The sequence below is a fragment of the Chanos chanos genome, chromosome 8 (assembly GCF_902362185.1).
Source record: "Chanos chanos chromosome 8, fChaCha1.1, whole genome shotgun sequence".
Lineage (NCBI taxonomy): Eukaryota > Metazoa > Chordata > Actinopteri > Gonorynchiformes > Chanidae > Chanos > Chanos chanos.
The window spans coordinates 25,354,014-25,380,199 of record NC_044502.1 but is presented as its reverse complement, the minus strand read 5'-3'; the positions used below and the strand labels follow the sequence as shown (position 1 = coordinate 25,380,199).

At 38.1% G+C, this 26,186-nt stretch overlaps 1 protein-coding gene across 1 annotated transcript; it reads left to right on the top strand.

Annotated features, from left to right (window-relative positions):
• agmo (alkylglycerol monooxygenase) lies at positions 1–24,220 on the top strand. Its single transcript, XM_030781468.1, has 13 exons — positions 1–269; positions 8,117–8,247; positions 8,683–8,834; positions 15,036–15,139; positions 15,271–15,366; positions 17,981–18,047; positions 19,481–19,546; positions 19,963–20,042; positions 20,527–20,661; positions 21,633–21,749; positions 22,968–23,050; positions 23,433–23,538; positions 23,905–24,220. Exons 1-13 carry the CDS (start codon positions 147–149, stop codon positions 23,983–23,985), a joined length of 1,341 nt encoding a protein of 446 aa, XP_030637328.1. The 5' UTR covers positions 1–146; the 3' UTR covers positions 23,986–24,220.
• The last annotated feature ends 1,966 nt before the right edge of the window (positions 24,221–26,186 follow it).

Sequence of the window (26,186 nt, the reverse complement as noted above, 5' to 3'; positions counted from 1 at the left end):
ACCATTCTCTCACGCGGCGTCAGGCGAAAAAGTAAACGTTTTCATGAGATCAAGTCCGTATCACAGTGCCTTACAGTGCGGTGAAGTTTCTGTGCGCTCTTAGGAATAGCCTACGTGTATATCGATTTGTTGAAATCATAACGACAATGTCTCAAGGGGGACTCAGCGACATTTCCTTTTCTCAGGGAGCTCGTCTTATGTTTTATCTTGTCACACCCAACGAGACCTCTTTTTCGCATGTTGACGAAGTTCCCCAATATGTACAGAAGGTAAGTGAGGGGAACTGGTGTTCAGTTACTTTACGATGTTCAACAACCCCAACTTAGTCTGAATGGTTATTATTTTTATTATTATTTTTGACCGAGCCTTGAGTTGTAGCAATGCATTTTACACAGTTCAAGTCTGTGCTCTTTCAGATACCCCAAGACTTAATCAAGAAGAAATAATTGATTGCTCTGTCATGACAAGCTACGGTTACATGCACACATTTCTATCATTCGGAATGAAATTATTCCGGTTGATAATTCCGAATGTACTGTTTACATGAAAGCGATCGGATAGTTTGTTCGCATTTACATGCCATAAGCGTACAATCGGAGTTCATTGCAACTGCGAAGAAATTACCTAGCACCGACCTGTACGATGCAGTCGAAGAGAAAAATCTCTGAGCCTGTCATACACAGAAATCAGTAATGTTACAGTGGTCAAAAGAACGCTCACTGTCAAGCATTGTAAACAGCCAGGGCAACGACAGCTTTACTTGAGGTCAGTGCTTTGATTAGTTAATTACTTAAGACAACTGTAACTTTAATTATAATAAAAATAATTACATCATCTCTGCGTAGAATATTCTTCCAAAATTGCTTAAACAGCTCCTTGTTACGGGATTTGCGCTCATCCGGTCGCTCGACTATTCTCAATTCTTTGAGAATGTTTAACAGAAGCGTGTTAAATTTCTCGCACTGTCCGCTATGTTTTTAAAACTCTGTCATGCAAGGTGAAACGTCAATACGTCATTACTTCGCGTATTGAACTTGCGCAGAAAGTTTCACGTGCAGAAAAGAATCCGATTGGTCCTCTACTCGGGTAGACCTAATATTTTCCTACCGAACGGATTATCAGAAATCTACACCACAGTATTTCATTCCGATCGAGGTGTTTACACGAGGCATTTTCATTCCGATTGAACTTGAATCCGATTATTAACGGAATATTAGCCTCCGTATAAACGCACCTAGTGTTTGTAAACATTTAATTAACTTGCCTAAGTCCGTGGAGCTATGCGTATTGCCGTAATGATGTGACAGTTCTTTAAACCTAGAGCATAACCTCAAGAGTATAGTAGGAAGTAGTTACCACACAGCTACTTTTAGAAATGTCTCTGATAAAATCTATGGCATATATAAGCCAATGTAAGCATTCTGGTAAAGGGTTGGACCAGGTGTGTGCTGACACATGCGTCTCCCAAGACAGTCTTGTCCTAGAGAGAACTGATACTTTTGGATGTTAATACAAGAGGCCAGTGTCGGAGCAGGGGGAGATGTAAAACGTGTAGCTGTGGGCGCCGGGGTAGCAGGGTGAAGAGACTACTCTAGGTTCAGTGGACCTAATGAATGAATCAGTCAACCCACAAGTGGCAAACAACAACTAAGTAATTTACATTAGCAATGCGGGGAGTCAACGAAAGCAACCCAAGAGCAAAGCCATGACCAAGAAAGTCTAAACCATACAAAGAAACAGCAGTTTACAAACAAAATTAGCTAAGAATGAACAGGTTCAGTCTCAATACCATGAAAAGAATAAGTTAAGTCTATTGGTCTATGGTTTTTTTTCAGTAATAATGAATGCATTTGTTCCCTTAATTTCTGTGCTGTGAAGTTTGCTTTACTGCAGTGCTTGCAAACAGTCTACTCAGAGATTTCAAAAGAGATTGCAGTATATTTTATTTGCTTTACCTATGATCTGTGTAGCATAGAATGAAATGCATGCATTTTGTGAAATTATTTTTATCAAATTGATTATGATCGTATGTTATTAATTAATTCTTAATTGCTTAGTGATAATATGTTTTTTGCCTGCTGTCCTCTCTCTCTTTTCAAATTCATGCAGGGATGGCCCTCTATGGGAGCAGCAAATATACCAGTTTTATTGGCTGTTATAGGGGTTAATTCTGCTGTAGTGTTTGTTGTTTCAAAAACAGATTATGCTATTCTCACCATGCAGAGGGAGACAGACAGGACTCACAGGCATCAGAAGTAAATCTTATTTATTATACTATATTTTGCATTTGCATTTTTTCATAATTTTGCAAGAGTTTTAAGAGACAATGATTATGAGTTATTTAAGTATTGCAAACTGCTACAGTAAACCATTGGGAACACCAGTGATATCTACTCTTAAGCATCGTTTGTAAGAATATACACAAACTTATAATATTACAGAGAGTGATGGGTGGTTTTAGTTCCACACTGCAGTGGGACATGGAGGTGGTGTCAGCATGTGACTAAAGCTCAGATTATATGTGTGCACTGAGGAAAAAGGTTTGTCACTGCTAGGGCACAGTCCCCTCAATAATCCACCTGAATAGACGTTACCTATGGGAACAGTTTAATACAGATGATTATTTGTAATGTGTGATTATAGCTGTTAAATAAAACATCTGCCAGGTCTTTGCTGCTTGGTTCCTTCTTCCTGGCTCTTTTAAAAGACATACTGTAGTCCAAAGCAGTGTTCCTACCTATTATCAGGCTAGATAAAGTATTACTGAGGATCATTACTTGGTCACTTGACACACATTATCACTAAGAGACATGAGAAAGATTAGTGCTACAAATTATGTCAACTGAGTTTTCACTGAATAACCTGCAGTTTTAGAGGTCTTTCTCTCACTCACTCTCACTTTGAGCATGGGGGAGACAGACTGCCTCCAGCTTTGCAGTTTACAGCAACATGTTTGTGTGTTTAGGTCAGATTGATTTGCTTCCAAATCAACACATGTTTGTTATTTGAGAAACAGTAGGTGTCTATTAATAGACAAATGGCAAAAAAATTATTGCAATTTTGTCACAGTTATGTATTCATGTGTCAGGCAGCAATTGGAGGAGAGAGTTTTTACATTGCATTATGGGCAAATAAAAGTTTTCTTTTTGTTTATTAGAAACATCATACACTCTACCCCTACCCCCCTCTTGTCACCCATCCTTGACTCCTTTTCCTACTCTCATTCTTCCTCTCTGTCTCTGACCCTGTCCCATAGCTCAAGCCCCCCTTCATATCTGTAATGTCTCTCATATCTGAACATGGCTGTGCCTGCTCTTCTTCCTTCCCCTTTCCTCTCCTTCCCTCACCACCCTTTTGTGTGTAATTAACTCCAGTAGAACATCACTCAGATAGTTCTTTTGGTTAAGCATGCATCTTCCTGAGTAATACCTCATACTTTCATAGTTGTTCATTCATACATACTTAAGGTAGAGAGGATGTTGTTATTGTCTACCGTTAGTTTTTTGTCTTCTTGTTAGCAGTTTAGATGCTGTTGTATGTGTGTGTATAGCAGATGTGCCTTATTGCCACTGGAATCACAATTTACTCAACATCAGATTCATTCTGTGCCATTCAACTTTTTCAGCTTTTGTAATAAACACATACATTTGCATTTCTACTCTTTGAGTACATCGTAAATCATTTCCAGGTTACTGAATGTGGTGGTCCAGGAACTTAGCTAGAAGTATTGAATTCAGAGTATCATTGTATTTAATGGCTCTTAATGCCTGATGAAGAGTATTTCTGAATAATTTCTAGGTTCAGTATTCAGAGTGTTGAGCTATAAATAGAGGTTTTCCAGAATAACTGAATAATAACAGAATAACTCTGGGTTCAGGTTTCACTGGGTTCAGGTTCTGAAATAAGGTTATGGTTACAACTAAGTGATATTAGCGTTAAGTGTAATAATTCCCTTTGTTGCGGCATTGTTGCGGCCTAAAATGCCTGATTTCGCGGCAGCTTTTGTAAACAATTGCGTTGCATGTTGCGATGTCCTTAGGCGTTTTTTTGCAATGATTGCGGGAGCAAGTAAAATTGCAAAAACAGTTGCGATTTTTTTTAAATTATAATTGAATCTGTCACCGGAGTTTGCCCCGCGAGAAGGTCGTAACAGTTCTACTGCCCGCTTGTAGCCACAGCTTATGTTTGGCCGTCTTTTATGTCGGCATTTCTACCGTGCGCGACCGAGAATGTACTCCTGTGTCTGCAGTGTGTGCAGAACACAGCATTTACTTTGCCGGCTAGTCCATGAAGAAACGGGTAGCCTTCTGGGTTTTTTTTTAGAAAGGACCGACTTTCTCTTCCGCATGATGCCGTTAGCGTTCTTGATTGGGTTTGGTAATAAAGGGTAGGAAAGAACAGGATAAAAGTGTTTGTAAACGCTGAAAAGTATGGTACTGTAATTATTATTTTAATTGTGGTGAAAACCGGGACAGTTTAGAGGTGAATGTTGAAAACCGGGACATTTTATTTGTTGGGACCCGGCCGACACCCAGCTTAAAACCGGGACCATCCCCGACAAACCGGGGCGGCTGGTCACAGTTAGCAGTTATTTTTGTTGGTAAATGGGAGACGTTCGTGTCGCGCCTGTCTGAATCTTTGCAACATAAAACAAGTGAGTTTTGTGACGTATGGCTCAATGTTTTGCGCAAGGCACTGCTATGGTTGGTGAAATTCGCGGAAAACTACGATGATTGCGCAAATTTGCAGAAAAGTTGCGAAGACTGGACAAAATTACAAGGGCGCGCGAAATTCAAGGGGATTGGTTGAATTTGCGTTAATAGTTGCGATCGTGACGTCGCGAAATCCTGGAGGAACTGTCTAATATTCACAGTGAACCATTACCCACAGAATTCCCCTTTACCATTGGCACAACACATAACGTAACCTAACTTTTGTTTACTAACTTTAACATTAACTATTATGTAACTTAAACAGCATTCAGTCAGAACATAGACTAAATTTGTTTAACGGATTTAACACAGAGAGAGAGAGACGATTAACACTCGAAATGATGTGTGTAGATTTCAGTGGACCAAATATTGCACAGCAGATTTAAAACTCCCACAAATACTTTGCAAATGTCAATTTACAAGTCTGATCCAGATCTAGAAATAGGGATTTCGATAAAACTGCAAGTGTTGCTCTACAATTTTCACCAAGCCAAACTGTGTTATTACCCCAGTAATTACCCTCAGTTTTAAGTTGTCCTTTTGATTTGAAGCAGACATGAAATAGCCATATTATAGTGAAGCCATGCCTAAAATAAAAACTTGACAATGAAGAAGGAGAAAATCTAAAACTTTAAACATATTGTGTGTTACTTTCCTTTGAACCAAATAGTTTCCTTGTCATTTCAAGGTTGGTGTGAAAATCTCTGCTCCAACACTGTAGCAAAATGTGTGGAGTGTAGAAGTGACAAAAGTCTCTTTATGATGTTTTTTCACAGAAATTGTTTGCAAGTATCTCAAATAAAAGGCAGAAAGCGCTTGACAAAAAAGGTGTGACTCACGAATAACACATGAATTTGTGACAGTCTTAGAATTTTCCTGCCTCACAGTTTTTTTATGTTCACTGTTATAGTGCTTGCTTTGAATGAGTGAAGACGGAGACTGTTTGGTGACTGTGCCCACCATATAAACATAAACACACACAAAACTGATATCAGTATCAGGAATGTACAGTCTCTTTAAGACAATGTGTGTGATGAGATACGGTAACGAACTGATTGTGGAAAGGTACATAAACTAATATTGCATTTTCCCTAACTGGATTTCTACATGAAGTGATCCAGAAAGTAACCATCAGCTAACAAATCATACACACAAAGTTTTAGTTTTAGTTTCAGTCTCACAAATCAAGCCCCAGTATCATGGTTCGAATTATGAGGGGGACTGGGGGGGTCTGACCCCCTTAAATTAAGACTTGAACCCCCCCAAATGAGGTAAAAACAATAGGGGGGGTTGTTTATAGCATTTGTTTATATATGCTATCCTATATAGCCCTGGAGAAAAAGTTGACCCCACTGATTGTCGTTGTATAATTCACACTCTGCCCAGTATATTAATATGTCAGTCATTGGGAGATTTGGCATGAGAATGATATAGCAGTTAGGGAATTCCCACCAGTTTGTCACTGTTCATTTCCAAGTCCTTCTCTCTTTCCCAAACTGTCTTCTTAAGTCTTGTCTGCAGCCCTCACTGTTACGCACTTTGAGATTGATGGGGGAGGAGACTTCCAGTGGAGTCCAAGGCCCAAACACCTAAACACACAGAACTTAGTGTGACCAGATGTCTGCCCTTTCTTTTTTTTTTTTTTTTTTTTAGCAATTCCCTTTTATATTGATTTTTAGATGTTTGCGTTTTAATCATGCTATGCAAATTAGCAAAGCAATACTTCTGCTTGTAATTCGTTCACTTCTAGAGTGCAAATATGCCTGTGAAATTCTATTTAGCTAACTATATCTTTTCAAAGTTGGTAATTATTTGGGTAACCAATCATTAAAAATAAATTATAAGCAGTGTTTCAGTATTTTAAGAGACATTTTATCGTCTGGGATCATGTTCAGGGTTTCTTTGGTGGCATCTGGGCAGTTCGAGTGAAGAAGAGATTTTTTCAGTGCTGTATTTTCAAATAGATCCACAGAGAGAGAGAGAGAGAGAGAGAGAGAGAGAGATTTGCAGGCACTCTGTAAAACTGGCCTTATTTTAAAGCAACCCTATGATCATCCCACATCACGAGATCTGAGAAAAGCCGTTTATTTTTACTCTCCATTCAAACAGTGGAGACTGCCACACACATTCTGCCAAACCTAGTGCAAGACACTGCTGAGGCAAAAGGATTAATCTTATGGAAAACACTGATTCCTTAACCTGAATGTGTTAATGCAAGGCTTGAATATTTCAACATAAACTTATGTAACCTAAGTTAAACACACAGTTTGACAGACACTAAAAATCACTCCATATTCTAAAATTGTCGGGTCTCTGTCTCTACCTCCCTGCCTCCTAGCCAATGAGAGCCAAGTTGGATCTTGGGGAACAAGGTGACTGGTTAATCATCTTGGTCCCCAATTATTGTGTGCACCTTTCCTCAGTTTATTCCCTCATTGTCCGTGTATATATACCCCTGGTTTTTCCATTGCACCCTTGTGAAGTCTCACACTAGCTGTAGGTACTGAGCTGTTTTTTGTTCTCCTTGTTAATCTGTACCTTGTTAGCCTGTTCCCTCTGTTAGCTCTCCAGTGTATTGACCCTAGTTTGTTACCTGGCATCAGATCTGCCTAGCCCCCAGGAGCCAGTGTTTTGTGCACTGGACCCTGTGTGTTTATTGACCACAATCTAGATTACAAATAAAGAATTGCCTTCACTTTTATCCAGTCTCTTCTCAGTTTGTGACAAAAATGTAGTAATGATATGTTTACAGTAAACTATTGGTCTAAAAGTCAAGGTTGGTTATTAAGGTCGGTTACCATTTCTCAGATAAAATAAGACAAACAATGTTATGACATCAACCTATTAAAAGGAAGATAAGCAAGACAGCTTAGGTATGGATGCATCAGCTGAAAAAGGCAAATCTTTATATGCATAACTATTGCTCAACTACTGTTATTGAAATTAAACAGTCAGTGTGTTGAGTTAAGGATTATAATGAGAATCTATGATGGCAAAATCTCCTCTGAGTGTTACAGTGCACCAAACCTTTGCTACAACACTGGGACTCAGGTCAGAAAGCATGAACTTTCTACAAACAGCAATCACTTGGATTGTTTTAGGTGCAGATTTGCTCTGTTACTGGAGGTAAGGAGTTGACCTAATACACATATGACACAATGCGGATGGAGCAGGTTACTCACAGTGGTGGTCTTAACCTATGACAACAAATAACATCTATAACATGTACAATAGAGTGTCTGTGCACCTTCTGATGCCATTCTGAACAGTGATCTTCAGTAATGTCTAATGAAGAAAGCATCTACAGTACAGGATTTCAAGCATGAAGCCCTGCTGATGTCTAATTTTCAGGTTTATGTTGTGTATTCCAGTTCAAATGCTATTGTCTGATTGATTCTCTGTAGGCCACTCCGTTCTTCATTGGCTTGATACTTGTGGAGTTGCTGGTGGGCTGGTTAAAAAGAGGACATCTGATAGTGAAGATTCATGATGTGACCACCTCTGTCTCAGCAGGCATGATGTCTCGCCTCCCACAGTGAGTGTGCTCTATCCCTTGCCTTCTCTGTGTAGCTCTGTTTAGTGTAAGATGGTGGCTTTTCAGAAACTCTGACCAAAAACATGAACCCACACCATAGCAGAAGTTGATATATTAGCACAGGCATAAATCTGAACACTAAACAACAATAACAACAACAAGAAAAAAAAAAAACAGTTATTGTAATTGAATATATTCAATTAAAACGTTACACTGCTTTTCAGATTATTTGATGTGTAGACTTTTCTCTTTTAGCCAGGAGCACAAAACAAATGTACCTTTCAAAAACATGTGACCACATGCCCTGTATAAATTAAATCAACATAGAGTTGTATCAGGGGGAATTTCATTCTACATAGTTATTTGGTTGATTGTGTTGGGAAATATCATGAATGTATACATTTCTATATTCCTAAACAATATATTTCCTCCTAGGCTCTTTATGAGAGGTATAGAGATATCCAGCTATGTGTATATTTGGAATAACTATCACATTGTGGAACTGCCTTGGGATTCAGCATGGACGTGGTGGATTGGAATGCTTGGTGTGGACTTTGGATACTACTGGGTCCATCGTTTCAGTCATGGTATGATATTTGTCTAAATGTTGCTCTCCTGATATCAAGATATTCCAGTTTTTAAAAAAAACACACTGCATGACACTTTACAGTTTTTTAAGAGCATGTTAACATTTTTACTTTTTGTAATTTTGGTAGTGTTTTAAAATAAATCTTATATTTGTCTTAGTTTATTGTTGCCATAATATTATGGGATAAAGAGGTTCAGTTTTATTCAAGGCAGGAACTGGAGGAAATTGAGATGATTTGCAAATCCAGATCTATGTCTGTTTGTCATTTCTGTTAACTCAAACCCCTCATTACAAAGGTAGATTTTAAAGGTATAAAGGCAGACTCACAGCCCCTGCCAGCTCATTTACGGGAAAGGTAAACAAAATTACAAATTTTTGAATTCTTTGACACAGAAAGAAAACACCTTCAAAAATACTTTTAGTAAGGGAATTTACCAATGTGTTCATAAAACATTTTCCTAAAACTCTTAAAATCAGTTTTTGAACTTGTGAGCTGGTTGCAGCATGGCTAGATGACATAATTGTGAGTTTGTAAACTTAAATATGTCACCAGAGCTTTGATTAAAAGCAACTGTTACAAATCTCCTGCATATTGGACTGAACTCACTGATGATCTTTTTTGGAGGAAAACTTTCAGTCTCTCATAAAATGATTAGCCAACTAAGTTTTGTTTTCAGACTAATCTCTTCAAGCTATCCCTTGAAGTCCATTGCTCTGTGTTTGGCTGTTCTCCTTATGTTGATTAACTAAACAAGTTAACAGTGTGTTTGAGGGCAGTTTGCTGAGCTCTGCAGCAGATAAAGGCTATTGTTGAAGATCACAGGTGGACAGTAACAAAGTACATTTACTTGAGTACTGTACTTAAGTACATTTTTCGAGTATCTGTACTTTACTTGAGTATCATTTTTTCTGGAAACTTATGACTTTTACTCCACTACATTTGAAAGACAGATATTGTAGTTTTGACTCCACTACATTTCTATGAAGGCTCTCGTTACTCATTACTTTGAAGCATAACTTTTTTTCGTAGGTGGCTGTGATGTAGTGCCCACTGCTCACTTATACAATCATGTTTGCCACAGTAGATATGAGACGTGACTTGAAAATCGCGAATAAGTGTTTGTGAATATGTGATGAATCTAGTGACAGAGGCAGACCACAACTGCTGCTGTTAACACAGCGTGTGAATGTATACGGGAACCAGTTAGCTTGGAAACCAGTTGGGACGTAACACCGGGTTCTGTGTGAATCCACTGCTGACGCATACTAATAGCGAGCGAAAATGCCGAATTAATGTTACTGACTGAAGTCCTTTCAGAAATATATGTAAAAACTAAATGTTCCATGGTCAGTTTCTCATTTCTGCTTTTTGACGCACTGAACTTGCATACTTGCCTAATCATAATTATGATGATGATGATGATGATGAGAAAGATTAAAATAAAAAACTATAATTGTTTCTGATTTACAAAACACACACACACACACACTCTGCCAGGGCTGTGTCAGAGTGCTGCTGTGCTGGTCTGTGGGGGTGGGGTGGGGTGGGGTTGGGGTAGGGGTGTTAGATAAAAAAATGAAAATGACAGTGGCTGTCCTTTTGTCGATTCAATTATGTTTTCTATAGGCTTTGTAGCATATTCCACAAGCTTTTTATTCTACAGGTTTTACAAGCAAGTCAATGCATTCAGTAGGTTGTTTCAGAGTCATTAGGTTCTGTAAATGCATTGAGGCAACAATACAACAATGCGCTGACATTAAAAAGAAAATGTACTTTTGAATACTTTGGTATTTTTAAAACAAGTGCTCCAGTGTTTTAACTCAAGTAAAAATTTGATTGAACAACTTTCACTTGTATTGGAGTAATATTTGACCAGGAGTATCTATACTTTGACTCAAGCAATGGAGTTGTGTACTTTGTCCACCTCTGTGGAAGATAAGCGTTACTGATATAAGCTATGTTTCTCAACCCTGTCCTATCATATATAAATACAAATACGCAATCTTTCCTCTAACCTCTATGAACAGACAATTTTACAAATAACAATTTTAAAAACAACTTTTTTAAAAACAACTTTAAAAACAAATTTCATTTTTCAGAATGAAACCAACTTTTACCTTGTTTGAGGTATTAATACTGGCAAGTCCTACACACAAGGTTGCTTTCGCCAGTTATGTCTTTTAATAATCATCATTAGTCTCTAATATGATCTTTTTTGTCCATTTTACTCAATCTCTTAGGCTTTATGTCATTCATCCACCTAAAGAGCTAAACAAATACATTTTGAGATTTAAAATTAAGTCATTCACTAAAGTAGAAATATTGCCTCTCCAGTGCAGAACTTTCTGTTTTGTTTTTTATTTTTTTCAAAACTTGATGGCCCAAGCCCTGGTGGCAACCATTCACTTATCCATTATGCAATAAAATATTCACATGCAAATGCATGATGTTGTGTAGCATTTGCTTTACATAAATCCTGCCCCATGTCTTTACTTTTATTGAGGAACAGTAAGAAGGTAATCTAATCCACATCTAATCGTCTGTTTCTGGTCTCAGCATGTATTACACTATACAGAGGTTGAAGTATCACCCAATAGACCTGCCCTTTGTGTGCCCTTTGTGTGTATCTTATCTGTGTTAAGTTGTGTAAATTCCTTGGTGGACAGATTTCCTTTTTGTGAGGACAGTAAACTTGGCCTAATATAACTTGACCTGAGAAACACCACCTGCAGAATAAAGTCCTATCTTACATATTGATATTTTGGTGTTAATTTCAATGAGCTGTAATATGGCACTTAGAACTTGATATGACTTGATATCTCTCCTTAATTACCCGAGAATTAATAATGAAGAGGTTATGATTTTCTCAATTTGTGTCTTTTGATGGCCTGTTTGTATTTTAAAGTTGGTTGAAATGTTGGGCCTCTCAGAATACTATGGGTCTCTCAGAATACTATGCTACATAGCTGTAGCCTTAAGTGTAAAACTAGGTTACGCAAACACACCAGGGAACTATAATACTCCCAGAAGAATAGCGCATAAAACTTCCAAACCATTTTTACAGAGAGCAGTCTGTATTTTCTAACTTTATCCTCTTCTTTCTGGCGAGTTGAGAGCAGTCTTGGGGCAGTTGACGGCAAGAAACAAAGATAAGTTTAGTGTATCCTCAGGTTAAGTTTGTTAATTCTTCCAGCGAAAATCATCATGATTTTTTCTCAAAAACAACTGGGTCATGACTTGTCCTCAGGTTTGTATATTGGATGTAAAAATCTTATTCGCACCTTTGTGGTATTTATTAGACTGAGTAGGATAGTTTTGCTTCATGAAACCAGCTATTTTAATTTGAATCAATTCTGAATATGTTGAATGGAGTTGAATTTGGCCCTGATCTCTGATCACATCTGTAATCAGTGGAATTTTACTGTGCCTGGATCATTTGGCACAGAGGTGCTTAGGGACAAGACATGGAGAATCCCTCCAGCCATCACCAATAAAGTGTTTTAATTCCTCAAGATAAGCCTGCTTACAGCTTAAGGGAACAACTGCATTCTTAGAATGATCTGCTGTTATTATTGTTCTTGGGTATTCTTCAGTTTGGGTCTGAGCATTCCTGTACAATGTATGTCAGTAGTCCTGCACACTGTATTGTTGGTCTGCTGCTGATCTTTTTATCCATTCCACATGTGATCTTTTGTTTTATGACAGCAGCTGTCATATATAGACATTATATACTCAGTTTATTGGACACCGCTGAATATTTTACCTCCATACAAACTGCTGGTGAATATTTCAGCTTACGTATTTCCAGTTTACCTTCATTTATATGTCCACATAAAATTCCTGATGTGCTCTTTGCTTTGTTGATATGCAGAGAGCATGAGGTACCTGTGCAGATTTGTGTTGTGGACTTTGGAAGAAGGACAAAGGGAAGGATTACATGGAGACAAATCTCATACCCTTCCATCCCCGGTCAGGGGCAGGCCTGCTTGTTTATACTAACATTTCATGTAAGGAACTTGTGAGAACTGTGGACTTTACCCTCTGCAATCCAATGAAACCATGAGCTATTAGCTCTCTGAATGTAGTCAGATTGTAAAAAAGTCAAATGTAAAATTAATGTTATAAAATGTTAAGTGCAGGGGCTTCATACAGGGTGCTCATCTGCAGTGTAAATGTGAAATTCATCAACACTGATGTGCTGGATTGCCACATGTCAGTCAAGTCAGTAAAGGTGTGTTTTTATGTCATGCATATGATATGAACAAGAGCAATGTTTTTTAGGACATGGGCCAGTGTCTTCTAGAGCATTTGCAGTTGATGCCCTTTATACTTTGAAGATAATGTATTACGCAAGTCTACAAAAGTGTCCCAGAGACCTTTGCACGCTTTTTAATTGTGCAACACAGCAAAGATATTGTAATGTCTAAAATGAGTAAGAAGACAGACCTGTTTCAATTCAGTATTTATATACTTTTGGCGAAGCATGTTCTGAACAGATGGGGGCAGTGCCTTTTTTTGGCAGGAAAGGTCTTTTGTGGCACTTAGTCTCATGATTGCATTGCTTCCCTTCTGAATACTGACTGCCAAACTCTGTGGTGTCCCACTGGGTTAAAATATGAGAGCACCGCTGGCAGACAAGCCTGGCTATTCATTCTGCTGACCAGTGACAGTGCACATCAATCTTACACTGCCCTACAGAGAGAGACATAGGGGTGGGGGATACTGTCAGTAGTTTGTTTCTTTTTTTAAGAGCATCTAATTTCACCCCCAGCTTTTACTATCACAATCATTCACAGAATTTTGTACATCTTCTGGTGTTGTTTTAAAGTGTTACTCATTTTTGAAATGGCATGATTTGTAATATGCTTCTAATGCAATAAATCAAGCTCTGCCTATACATTACTGTTAAAAGCAGCCACCTTACATGTGTGATTTCATTCATCTTGACCCAGTAATTGCTATCATTTCAAGACGTGATCAGTGATTAAATGTGAGGATGGTGAAAGCTGTAGTCATGCTTACACCAAAAGGAAAAGTTTGTTGCTTCCTTCCGATTATAAATGTAAATTAAGCTTTTATTATTATTATTATTATTATTATTATTATTATTATTATTATTATAACAACAATAACAACAACAACAACAATAATAGTAATAATAATAATAATAATAATAATAATAATAATAATAAATTAATTTACATATTTTTTAAGATTCAGATGTAGAAAAACTTATAATATATTGATGGGGAGACCACTATTATATCTTGTTCTCAGATATGTTCATATAAATAATTACCTTCCATTCATGACATTTATTTGTAAACCTGTGTATATTTTGTTTCACAGGGTTCTGTGGACAGAACTGTATTAAAGGCAGAGTGATACTGTGTGTGTTTTGTTTCAGGGCTGCATTAGTGGCAGAGTGACACTGTTTGTGTGTTTTGTTTGTAGACAGAGCTGTATTAGAGGCAGTATGATACTGTATGTGTTTTGTTTGTAGACAGAGTTGCATTAGAGGCAGTGTGATACTGTGTGTGTGTGTGTTTTGTTTGTAGACAGGGCTGTATTAGAGGCAGTGTGATACTGTGTGTGTGTGTGTTTTGTTTGTAGACAGGGCTGTATTAGAGGCAGTGTGATACTGTGTGTGTGTGTGTGTGTTTTGTTTGTAGACAGGGCTGTATTAGAGGCAGTGTGATACTGTGTGTGTGTGTGTGTGTGTGTGTGTGTTTTGTTTGTAGACAGGGCTGTATTAGAGGCAGTGTGATACTGTGTGTGTGTGTGTGTGTTTTGTTTGTAGACAGAGTTGCATTAGAGGCAGTGTGATACTGTGTGTGTGTGTGTTTTGTTTGTAGACAGGGCTGTATTAGAGGCAGTGTGATACTGTGTGTGTGTGTGTGTGTGTGTGTGTTTTGTTTGTAGACAGGGCTGTATTAGAGGCAGTGTGATACTGTGTGTGTGTGTGTGTGTTTTGTTTGTAGACAGGGCTGTATTAGAGGCAGTGTGAAACGGTATGTGTGTTTTGTTTGTAGACAGGGCTGTATTAGAGGCAGTGTGATACTGTGTGTGTGTGTGTGTGTGTGTGTTTTGTTTGTAGACAGGGCTGTATTAGAGGCAGTGTGATACTGTGTGTGTGTGTTTTGTTTGTAGACAGGGCTGTATTAGAGGCAGTGTGATACTGTGTGTGTTTTCTTTCAGAGCTGAATATCCTCTGGGCTGCCCATCAGGTTCACCATAGCTCAGAGTACTATAACCTCTCCACAGCACTCAGACAGTCTCTGCTGCAGCAGTTCTCCTCCTGGGTAAGGATTTCCCTCTAGTTAAACACAGTATACTATCTTTAACCTGACTCTTGACAAATCTATTCAAAAGCCCAAATGCAACCTTCAGAGTGTGTACAGCTTAAAAGTGAGGTTTTCGGTTATTTTGTCAGATCTTCTACCTCCCGATGGCTCTGGCTGTCCCGCCATCTGTGTTTGCAGTACACATACAGTTTAACCTGCTCTACCAGTTCTGGATCCATACTGAGGTAAATCTGCTTGACTGTGTATTAAACTAGTTAGTTTTCAGCTCACTATAATGTTTCAAAACTGAGGTCTAATCAAACATGGGATAGGTGCTTAAATCAATTCCAGCATGACTATGAGTGGTAATACTGGGACACATCTCATCCCAGTGTTCCTTTGTGCGCACACATCTCTCCATTAGCACATCTCCACTTCACCACTCCCCGAGATTAAGTGTCATGCAAAGAAAGCTGGCACTTAGAAAAGCACAGTCCTTTTAATTGCCATCAGGATTCATAATGCGATACAGTTTGATCAGCATTAACTGTCTCTGTGGAAGTTTTAACATGCGCACTACTGAACTATTATCGTACATATGGACTGTACTGGGGCTGTAAGGGTCAGTGTTTTGATGCTAGTTCTTTGCTCATTAACTGTGGTGTTCACTGATTGGCATGTCTGTCCCATATAAGAACAGCGACATTTGATCAGATCAGTGTCATTGGCAATGTTGGGGTAATAATACCTTTGACTGGCCAGACTTCCAATTCTCCTTTTTTCTTAGTGTATTCCAGAGCCCAGATCCTGACGCTAAGGTTTTTGTTAATTTGCTTATTTGTTTGTTTTTGGATGTGCATATATTCTGCTACTATGAACCCAGTTTACTTGTTGCTACAAATTAAATGGTCATTCAGCATGAACGAAAATCACATCAGCTTCGCTGCTGTCATCTCAGTCCAGTCGTGACATCTTGGTCTGTCAGACAGGGAGCAGCCACACGGGCCTAAAGCTAAAGCAGGACACTCCCCTTTCAGTAGTGGTCATAGTCAGAGTCATTTCTTCACATTTTTGTTTAAGACAATAGCTTTATGTAAGCATAGACATTAGTATGATAGATTTCTCAGCTGCTGAGCCACAAGTGTCTTCAGTAAAATGTGTTTGTTCTTTAAATGAGGCAATACTGTAAATTACATATTCCTCTGTTAACATTTTTATGGCCAAGTTCATTTTCCTCCTTCCCATCCTGTTGCATCACACACCAAGTCACACTACACCGTAATAAATTTAATCTAATGTGACTGTTACATAATCAAAAGGCAAAGTCAGCTTTAGTGTCAGGCAGGATTGCTCTTTAACTGTTGCTGTTTTCAGGAGAGCTCAATATTATAGGATAAAAGTGTGAATGTACATGAAATGCATTTTAAAATGTCAGAACACATAAAATGCATTTTACTCTGACCAAATTTGGGTTGCTACTGTCTATTTCTTCCACCTGTACTGAAAGAGAAGGGTTATAGCGAGAGCTCTCTCTTTCATTCAGAACTTGGACACAAGATTTGGCTCGTGCAGCAAAGTTACAACTGAAACTTCTCTCATCCTCTGGAAACCTACATCTGAAAGCAAACTGACAGAGATCCACCGAGAAAGCACACAGTAAAATATATATTAATGTAACTGCCAAAATAAGGGAAACACCAACATAAACATTACAGTGGATTGGACCACCACTAGTGTCCAGAGAAGCTTGTGCAGATAGGCTGTGCACATGTCTGGAAGCCTGCTGGAGGAACGCATCCTTCTTATGTGAAAAAAATTCCACCATTTGGTGTTTTTGTTCATGCTGTCTCAGGCATCAGAGTGAAAATCTCCCTTAAGAATTGAGCTGGGTTTAGGTCTGCAGACTGTGTTAGCCATGGCCATCTAGCCATTCAGTGAGCACTGAGTGGAGATGGAGCCACTCTCATCCTGGAGGAGGCCACTCCCATCAGGACACAGATTCTTCACTGCAGGATAAAGGTGATCACTCAGAATGTATTTGTGTTTGTGCGTTGACTTGGCTAAGTGGACGGCTGAGTGGATATAAATTGTGCTACAGCAAAGCATCCCATACAGTAACAGAGCACCCAGAGCCCCTTGTTGTGGGGACACAAGCATTTCTGTTCATGGATTCCTTTTGGTATACACCACACAGACACCTTTATGCTTGTTGTCTGGATGACCTGTTCGCCCATGTGACTTTTTTCTGCTGCTCAGAAGACCGTTGCTTTTTTCTTTTGCATTTCGTCACTCACCAGCTTGTATGTTTAGGTTTAGTAATGGATTTATGCATGGCATAGCAGTGGTATGTAAGGTTCTGGATGCTTGTCTGTTTTACCTTGCATTTTGAACCATTTTTTACCTGGTAACTTTGACATCAAAGTTGAGGAATTTGCTCTTTCCAGTGCAGTTGATCTTGTCTGATGATATGTCTTTCTCTCAGACTTCCATGCCAACGTCATCTTAGCCAGTGTTTCTCATGAAACATCAGCAAGCTGAACAGCCCTCATCACTAAAACTCCTACCATGTGTGCTCCATCAGTCACTCATGTTTCAAAGTCACTCTCATATTTCCCTTTTGCTGTTGTAGACATGGCCTAAACAGCATTTTGGTAGTGTGATGACATGTTAATTAATTGAAGGACAATATTTGTGTGGAGGCTTGCCTGTGTTCCCTGTGCCTATCTCTCTCTCTCTCTCTCTCTCTCTCTCTCTCTCTGTCTCAGCTGCGAAACAGTTCATAAATAAATGGATCATAATTTTTGGTAAATTACATTGTTTTTGCTGTACATGTACTTCTATAATTTCTTTCTTCTTTAGATGGTGAGAGATCTTGGTCCTCTGGAGTGGGTCCTAAATACACCCAGTCACCACAGAGTTCACCATGGTAAGGTCTATTAGCTAAACTGTGTCTCTAATGAACAGTTTATCTCAATGTGTTTCCAGATTCGCTTTTATCAGAGAAATTTACAAAACATTTTTTTTCTTGAGGCCATGATATGTAGCCCAGATAAATCATACCCTCCAAGGGTGATCAGAATTGTTTTTCTTCTCAAAGATGAAAATGAAAAGCACACTTCTCTATAATTAACTCAGCTATTGCTTCTTAGACACACACTGTGAGGCTTGTTGGTGTGTCGTTACTCCTGTGTTACGCTGTAACACAATGCAGACACTTCAAAGTCCAACTGGTAAAACTAATGTAAAAGGCCACCAAAAAGAGTAGGACAGCTCGAGTAAGATTCCTAAAAAGAAACTTAATTTCTAATCAAACCTTTTTAGAGTAATGCAATTCAACCAAAACATACTTTAAACTGAAAACCTCAAAAAATCTTGTAAGTCCTGAACACAGGCTGTGAGTGTTACAAGGCCACCCTCACTGTTTCTGTGGGATTATAGTATCTTGTGCACTGTGGCACTCTAAACACCCCATGGATAGCTCAAAAAACCTCCTCAAAACCTGTCTCAAAACTAAATATTAGTTGTTAATAATGCTTCCCTTGCTGTTTTCATTCATCATAATGGAAAATTAGAGAAGAGACATGAGCTGTGTTTGGTCCCTTCTCACTATGGATAGCATTTCTTGCTATTTAATGTATAATTTGATAAACTGAGCATTTTCAGTTAAATCGCTGTTAAAATAAAATACAAAATATAAACTACAGGGTCCAACAGTACAATATAAATTTGCACCGATATTGATTGCTCATTTAAATGGACTCGTTTCTGCCCACCTGTGTGACAGCTGAGATAATGTGGAGATAAATAGGAATTCTGCATACCTTAATGTGTTTTTTTTCTTTGGATGCATTTCTGCTATTAAGAAATAATGTGCCTCCATTTTTACCCTCCTTCCCCTCTGGCCAATCAGAGCCCAGGTTGCCAGCTCATTAGAGACCTGTTCCCTGATTGTTTTCTCATGTAGTCTCCTGTATAAATACTCCTGGTTTTCTGTTGGTCACTTGTGATGTCTCTCACATATATAAATGTACTGAGCTGTGTATCGCTTGGTTCCTGTTTACCTCCTTGTCCCTGTTTTTCTTCCTGTTTGTGCCCCTAGCTCCTGTAAGCCTTTCTAGATCTTTGTTAGCCACACTGTATTACTAGTCTTCCTGTCCCTGGTTAATTTCTCTAATCCTGTTTATTGACCCTGGCCTGTTTTCTGATTTCTGATGTTGTGTTTAGTCCACAGTAGCCTTTTGGTAGTGTTTTGAAATTAAGTTTGCCTGTACTTGTATCCAGCCTTTCTGAATTCACAGTAATCATTTAGTGTAAATTGGCCTCTAATTGGCTGGAAATATGTTTAAATATGCCTTACAGGACGAAACAAGTACTGCATTGATAAGAACTATGGAGGTGCTCTGATCATCTGGGACAGACTCTTCGGTATGTGTTTGTGTCTGTTTGTGTTTGAGTTTGTGTGACTGCGTGTGTGTGTGTGTGTGTGTGTGTGTGTGTGTCTGTCTCCAATTTGATAATTGCAAGTTTTCAGTGACAGATCCTATGCAAATGCTACATTGCTTAGAAAGGTGCTCTTCATTATCAAACAAACCGCCTGTGATTTCTCTAAAATCACGTAATAACAACTTTCACTGTAAATAAAGTGTGTAACGACAGTGACAGTCTCAGTAGTTTAACTCTAAACACAACTAAAGTATGTTAATTCTTTTATTGTCTTTATGTACGATGATTCTCTTTCATCCTCTATACACTGAACTGTTTCTGTCTCCATTTTTCATCAACACATCTTGAATATAATATACACATTACCTAAGACTTTCTTCTTTCCCTTTCTCTCGTAGGAACGTTTGCACCAGAGGGCAATAAAGTTATCTATGGTCTTGTTCACCCCATCAAAAAATCTGACATCATGCATGTCCAGGTCAGTGCAATATGAATGAATATTTCATAAGCAACTTACATTTGATCATAATTGTGAAGTGTGGAATGTGTATTCAGTGCACCCTGTTGGTGTATTTACTGAGATCAGTTTGGCCGAGTAATCACTATGTGAGTGACAAAGCGTCACAGTCAGTGTAAACAGATCTTCATGTACATGAAAACCTAGTCTACTTACAGAACTCTGCTGCTGGAAAAGCCATAGCATCAGTCCACTTTAAACAAACCACTCAGCATGAGGCAAGATTTCAGAAAAAACAGTTTGAAAGTTGTGGATCCTGAATTTCTCTGCTCTTAGCTTAGAAACCAAAAGTTCCTATGCTAATCTGTATAGTCTGAGAAGAAACATTTAGCACATTACTCAGTTTTCAGACAGTTGAGAAAATTTTTGATTGATGAAATGATTTTTTGAAAATTGACACCTGGAGTTTTGTTTTTTTTTGTGCTTTGTTTTGTTTCCCATAAAGTTCCACCACTATCGTTACATTTGGAGAAAATTCTGGAGGACTAAGGGCATTGCACACAAGCTGTCTGTTATCTTTAAAGGGCCAAGCTGGGCGCCAGGCAAGCCGAGACTGGGCGATCACGCTGATGTCCCTGTGGTAAGAACCAGCATTTCTGCATTACGACACTCTGTCACATTCATGAGACATGAGGGTTAGAAACCTCCTAGTCTCTCATGTCATAGGTTACCGTCTGTGATGACAGTTTCAGAAAAGGTCTCATAAATAACTGAGTTCTTGTACAGAACATGTAAATGTCAAATTTGACTGTCAAATTTGATGGTCATTTGCTTGTATATTCAAAGAAAACATTATCAAACAATACAATAACAAAGCAATACAATAACAAAACAATGTCATGTTGGAAAGACTGCAGGATTGAACTGTAGCTAATATTTGTTTGTTATGGTCTCGTGTATATAAGCTAATTTGCATCTTTAGAGACATTTGAGCTCCTGGTAAGCTGGCTGCTTAGCTGGTTTTCAACAAAAAAAAGAATCCCTCCTCTGTTTTTTTTTCCTCTTCTGAGAAAGGGGCCACAAGTCTCAGTTTCCTCAGGGCAAAATAATATCGCCCAGTTATTTTCCATTCCATTTCACTCACAAAAAAAGTGTTTGTACTGAAGCGGAATGAGACAGAGATGAACTGAGTTAGTCTGTCACAGTGGAACATGGAGTGGTTTAGCCTTCACACATACAACTGATCAGACATAGGACCGACCAGCAGAGGGTGACATCAGCAGCTGTACATGCTCAACAGAATGGTTCACCAAGTATACATTTTTTCATCACTGTGTGCGTTTAAATGCCTTCCACAGTCTGTAATAGCTGAGTTAACATTAACATCCTTAGCTGTGAACAAAGTGAAAAAACAAGAGGTGAATTTACAGATCTGTAAAAAAAAAAAAAGGTCAGTTTACACATCTGCAATGAGCTCTTTGTGTGAATCTGTTATAGTACACAGTGCATATGTAACATTCTAAAAGTATGGCATACTGTCAGGATCCAAAACATCTGCATACTGAAAATTTGAGCGTATGTGTTGAGTGTGTGTCGTGGTTTTATTTTCAGCTTACAGGAAAAGAGCTCCCTCACGACCCCAGGCTACCACTCTTCATGGATATTTATGTGTTCGCCCAGTTCCTGTTGTTACTGCATGTTTACAATGATCTGTTTGTCACAAAGGCCGTAAGTATTTACTAAAGCTGGACCTTTTCTGCACCTTTTCTGTCTTCTGTCCTTTATTTGAATGTTGCGTACTCTGTAAAATTAGGTATACTCTTTTTAGGGGGACATGTTTTTTCCTCTTGGCTCCATTTTTTTAAACACAATGTACAGCCCACACCTTATGTGTCCATCTCAACAGGAAAATATGCCATTATCCTGTGTGTAATCCACATCTTTCTTATGCTTCCTCAGCTGACCATGGAAACACCCCTGACCTCATTAGAGAGAAATTAGAGAGAAGAAAGGTGTTTACTTAGAGACAAGTAAATAAGTTAACAAAATAAGGCTATTGCCAAGAACTAACAATAAATGCCTGCATTTATACAAACTTACACAACACACATTTATTTGACATCTGTTCAAGTAACTTGAGTTGAATTGCATCACCAGTGCAGTGTTGTAAATCTTACAGCTGATTTGACAAAACATTAATGTGAGAGGTTCTGTGTACTTAGCAGGATGAAAAAACTAGTTACCCACTAATCACTTTGCGATGACAGTTATGAGAGTAAAGATGGTCATGACAGTAATGTAATCTCCACGGTCTCTGCTGCGCTGAACCAATGAGAATGCAGATGTCTGTGCTTATGTCAGCACACTGATGTTCTCATTAATTCTGCTCTCTCACTCCATGTTGTTTTTGAAAAAAAAACCAACCAACCAAAAAAAAAAAAAAATTATATATATATATATATATATATATATATATATATGGAGACAGTTTTGAGTGTTGAAAAGGCTATGAAAGTGTAAATATTTTTGGCTTTTATGTAGTTATGATCATGGTCTTACAGGAAGTAACTAGTCACTGCTAAACACTTTCAGGAATGTAACAAGGGTAAAGCTCACTGATACAGTACCCAAAACTACAGCTGGTACATCATCAGTTTTGAGTTCATTTCGACATAGCCCACATATGTGTTTTACCAACAGGTTTGAGAGCTCAGCTCAATTATCAGTTTGAGTGTGATTATTTAAAGAGTTCCCTGATTATTGGACAGAGTAGCTGATTATTGGATATCAGTGGAATACTAAAAAATAAAAACAATTGTGAATAAGAAGAAAAATCAGCCTTTTGGGGTCACCAAAGGGCCAGTCAGGCTCTTATTTTAAGTGTGATTTACCGGTTTAGAGAACTAAACCTCCATAATTGGCAATATTCTAATCTCTCATTTCCAGGTGCTTTCTCAGGTGACCATGCTGATAATGACTTCCTTTGTTTTACTGTCACTCACCTCCCTTGGATATATCATTGATAAGAGGTACTGTTTCAATTCAAATACTTTGCCCTTCATAAAGTTACTCCTGAATATACATTCCATACCTATTTCAGTGCCATTACTCTAAATGACATCAGCCCATTTTACAAGCAAATCTCCAGTTAGTCTTCCTGTTGAATATGTAGTAGACAGAAAGCCTCTTTTGATTGTTTATCATGGTTATGATAACCCAGCTGACATTAACACAGGTGTTACTCTCAAGAGACCATTTTCCTTCAACATCAGATATGTCTCACTGGACCAGACAGCAGCCCCTTTGTCAAAGACATGTCTTTTTTTAGACTTACTCTGATTTGTATCATTGACTGAGTTAGTGTTCATGACTCCTGTGACACGTTCTTTTTCTTGTGATGATGCTCTGCAGGTCGAACTCTGCCAAACTGGAGATGCTCCGGTGCCTTCTAATGATGCTGTTTTATAGAGCTGGATACATTAGGCCTTCTGGATATCCCCTGTCCCTGATCACTGAGGTATCATTACACTGACTTCATTTTACCTTTTTATTTTTACTCTTCATCAATAAAACAGATTTTTTATTTTGGGACAGTTGGAACTGTTATCTTTTCAACTTATTTTTCCAGGGAGTCTGAGGTGAACTTTTATGGCTGTGGTTTTACTGAACTGATCCCATTCATAGAAAAAATATTACTGATGGAACTAGTCATTCATTTCTTTGTACAGAAATTTGTGCTTTTCTGTTGAGAAGAACTCTGGTTTTCATCAACCAAGACTGATGTAAAATTGATGATTCCCCTTTGAATTTGGGGCTCCTATGGTTAGAAGTTCTGTACCAACACTCCATAAGCATCTTTTAACAGAGAGCTTTGTTTTCCTAGGCTTTCATCTCTCTGTCTGCTGGCTATTGGGGCCTGCAGTTCTTCTCTCAACTGGCTCATCACAACAAGAAGGGGCAGTGAATGAAAGATCAAAAGATGAAAAATATGACGTGTTATATATGAATTAGCAAGTCCAGTACATGTATTTGCACTGTACGCATTCTTCTCTTGCTATATTTCATCTTGGGATCTGTAGTAACGGAGATGCTTTTGATCATAAATGACTGTGTAATAGGAAGGAGATGCTGTTTACTATGTTACATGTTGTTAAATCATTAATTAAAAATGTCATTAATAAAATGAACTGCATGAAGTATACCTGCTGTTCTGCTTTTGTGACCATGTGAAAGAGATTCTATAGCTTATATTTAGCCTTTGTTGCATTTCTGTACAATGCAATTTTTATTGATGTTTTTGTTCCTGAAAACATTACAAAGACACTTAGAAAAAAATTAAAAACTGTTGTTCTTTATGCTATGCCATTATGTAGAGCAGATTAATTTACTTTGTTATTAAGATGTCTTTACTGAAAAAAGCCATTTGCTATTGTTTTGTGACAATAGGTAAACAATGAAATTCCTTAGTTTGACTAGTGCTCTGCCATCTATTGGTCAAATGGCAGCATTGCACATTCAATGATACATGTACTCCCAGAATCCTCCTCTTTGTTCTGTGTCAGAAATTCATGCCTGGAGGTGACATTGTATCAGTGTTGGGTTAAGTGCTCAGTAGCCATAACTGAGTGAAATAAAGATAGCTGTCTGAAAAAGAACTCAAGTGCAAGTTACAGTAACGTATGTGAAAACTGCTCACATAGAAATTTTATAGTATCTGATATTACATGTGGTAAAGTATCAGAGCATGAGTAAGTGATATACAGTAAATAATGGAAAAAGGAGGAGGAGTTTTCCTTGTTGCTTTATGCTTCGTATATGGTCCAAAATAGAGTCTTTCTTACACACTGTTCACAAACAATCCAGTCTGCCTTCTTCTTTGTGCTCATCACAGTATAGATTTAAAAAAAAAAAAATTCGGTGACTTCACACAAACGTCTAGCAATCCTATAACAGTCACTCAAGTATGGGCGAAATAACTGCAACTTTGCTAAATATATTTGCTGGTAGGTTAAGTGATAGGATATGTTAATTGTGAGCAGGGCTGAAAGGAGGCAGGGGCATACTCATACAGTCCATACAGTGCGAGCTGGTCATAACCTGGAAAACCTCAAGGACATTGGTCTTGTCTGTGGGAGAACATAAATGACCTGAATGAAACTAAATCTATCAGCTACTTCACATGAATGAAGCACTGTGTGTATATGCTTTTTTGCTGTTATAGGATTTAGTATTGTAGAATTTAACAGAGGTGTGTGATGTGGAAATTCATTGGAGTAAAAGTTGCCATTTGCTTTTGAAAATGCAGTGAAGTAAAAGTGAAAGGTCACAAACATTTATATTCCAATAATGTAAAAATATCCCAAAACATACTACAGTAACAAAGTATTTCCACGTCGTTTCTATACACCTCTGGGTATTGTTAATATTCTTCATTAGTAATTATTCATTTGTTATAATTGTATTATATTGTGCATTGTGAAGACAGAATTCTGTATCTTTTGAAAACAACTGGTTATTGAGTCTACTTGAAGTTCATAGACCCAGATACTTCATTAACATTATCTTTCCTTTGAGGCACTTTACTTTACAGCAACATCACAATGCTCCAAAGTGGCTGCACAAATACCAACTTCCACCGCAAAAAACACATTTTAGTCAGGACCTAAACAAGTTAACTTGATCTCATTGTTATTTTCACAAGACAAATACATGTCTTTTGAGTTAATTAATTCAGACCATAACGATTTTTTCTCATGATTTTTTCCCCATGATTTTGCACATTAAAAGTATAACTGAACTGAATGAAATAAATACTTGACTGTAAATTATATTATGGGTATATATACTGTATGTACACAGTGGAGATTATGGTACACTTTCCTGGTACCACCCATGTGTGAACATTGAGGTGCCCATAGTGAATGCTTCTGGTTAAGTGAGTCTATAAATGAACAGAGGTTGACACTTACCATCTTATCATGACATCTTTGTGCATATGCTAGTCCTGCTCTAGTGGTCTACATATTCAGGCTTCACTTTATAACAGGTGTTTAGAGCTTTCCTGTAAAAAAAGTGAGCAAAAAATACTGGCCCAGCTGTTTAGAGACCCCTTTTCCTCTGCAACCCCCCCCCCCCCCCCCCCCCCTTTTTGAACAGTTCCTAGGG

What these genes read in the sequence shown, in the direction of transcription:
- agmo (XM_030781468.1), top strand. Translation starts at nt 147, where the DNA reads ATGTCTCAAGGGGGACTCAGCGACATTTCCTTTTCTCAGGGAGCTCGT. An exon ending in TTCCCCAATATGTACAGAAG is followed by an intron (nt 270 to 8,116) that starts GTAAGTGAGGGG and finishes GATTCTCTGTAG; the next exon opens with GCCACTCCGTTCTTCATTGG. An exon ending in ATCTGTTTGTCACAAAGGCC is followed by an intron (nt 21,750 to 22,967) that starts GTAAGTATTTAC and finishes TCTCATTTCCAG; the next exon opens with GTGCTTTCTCAGGTGACCAT.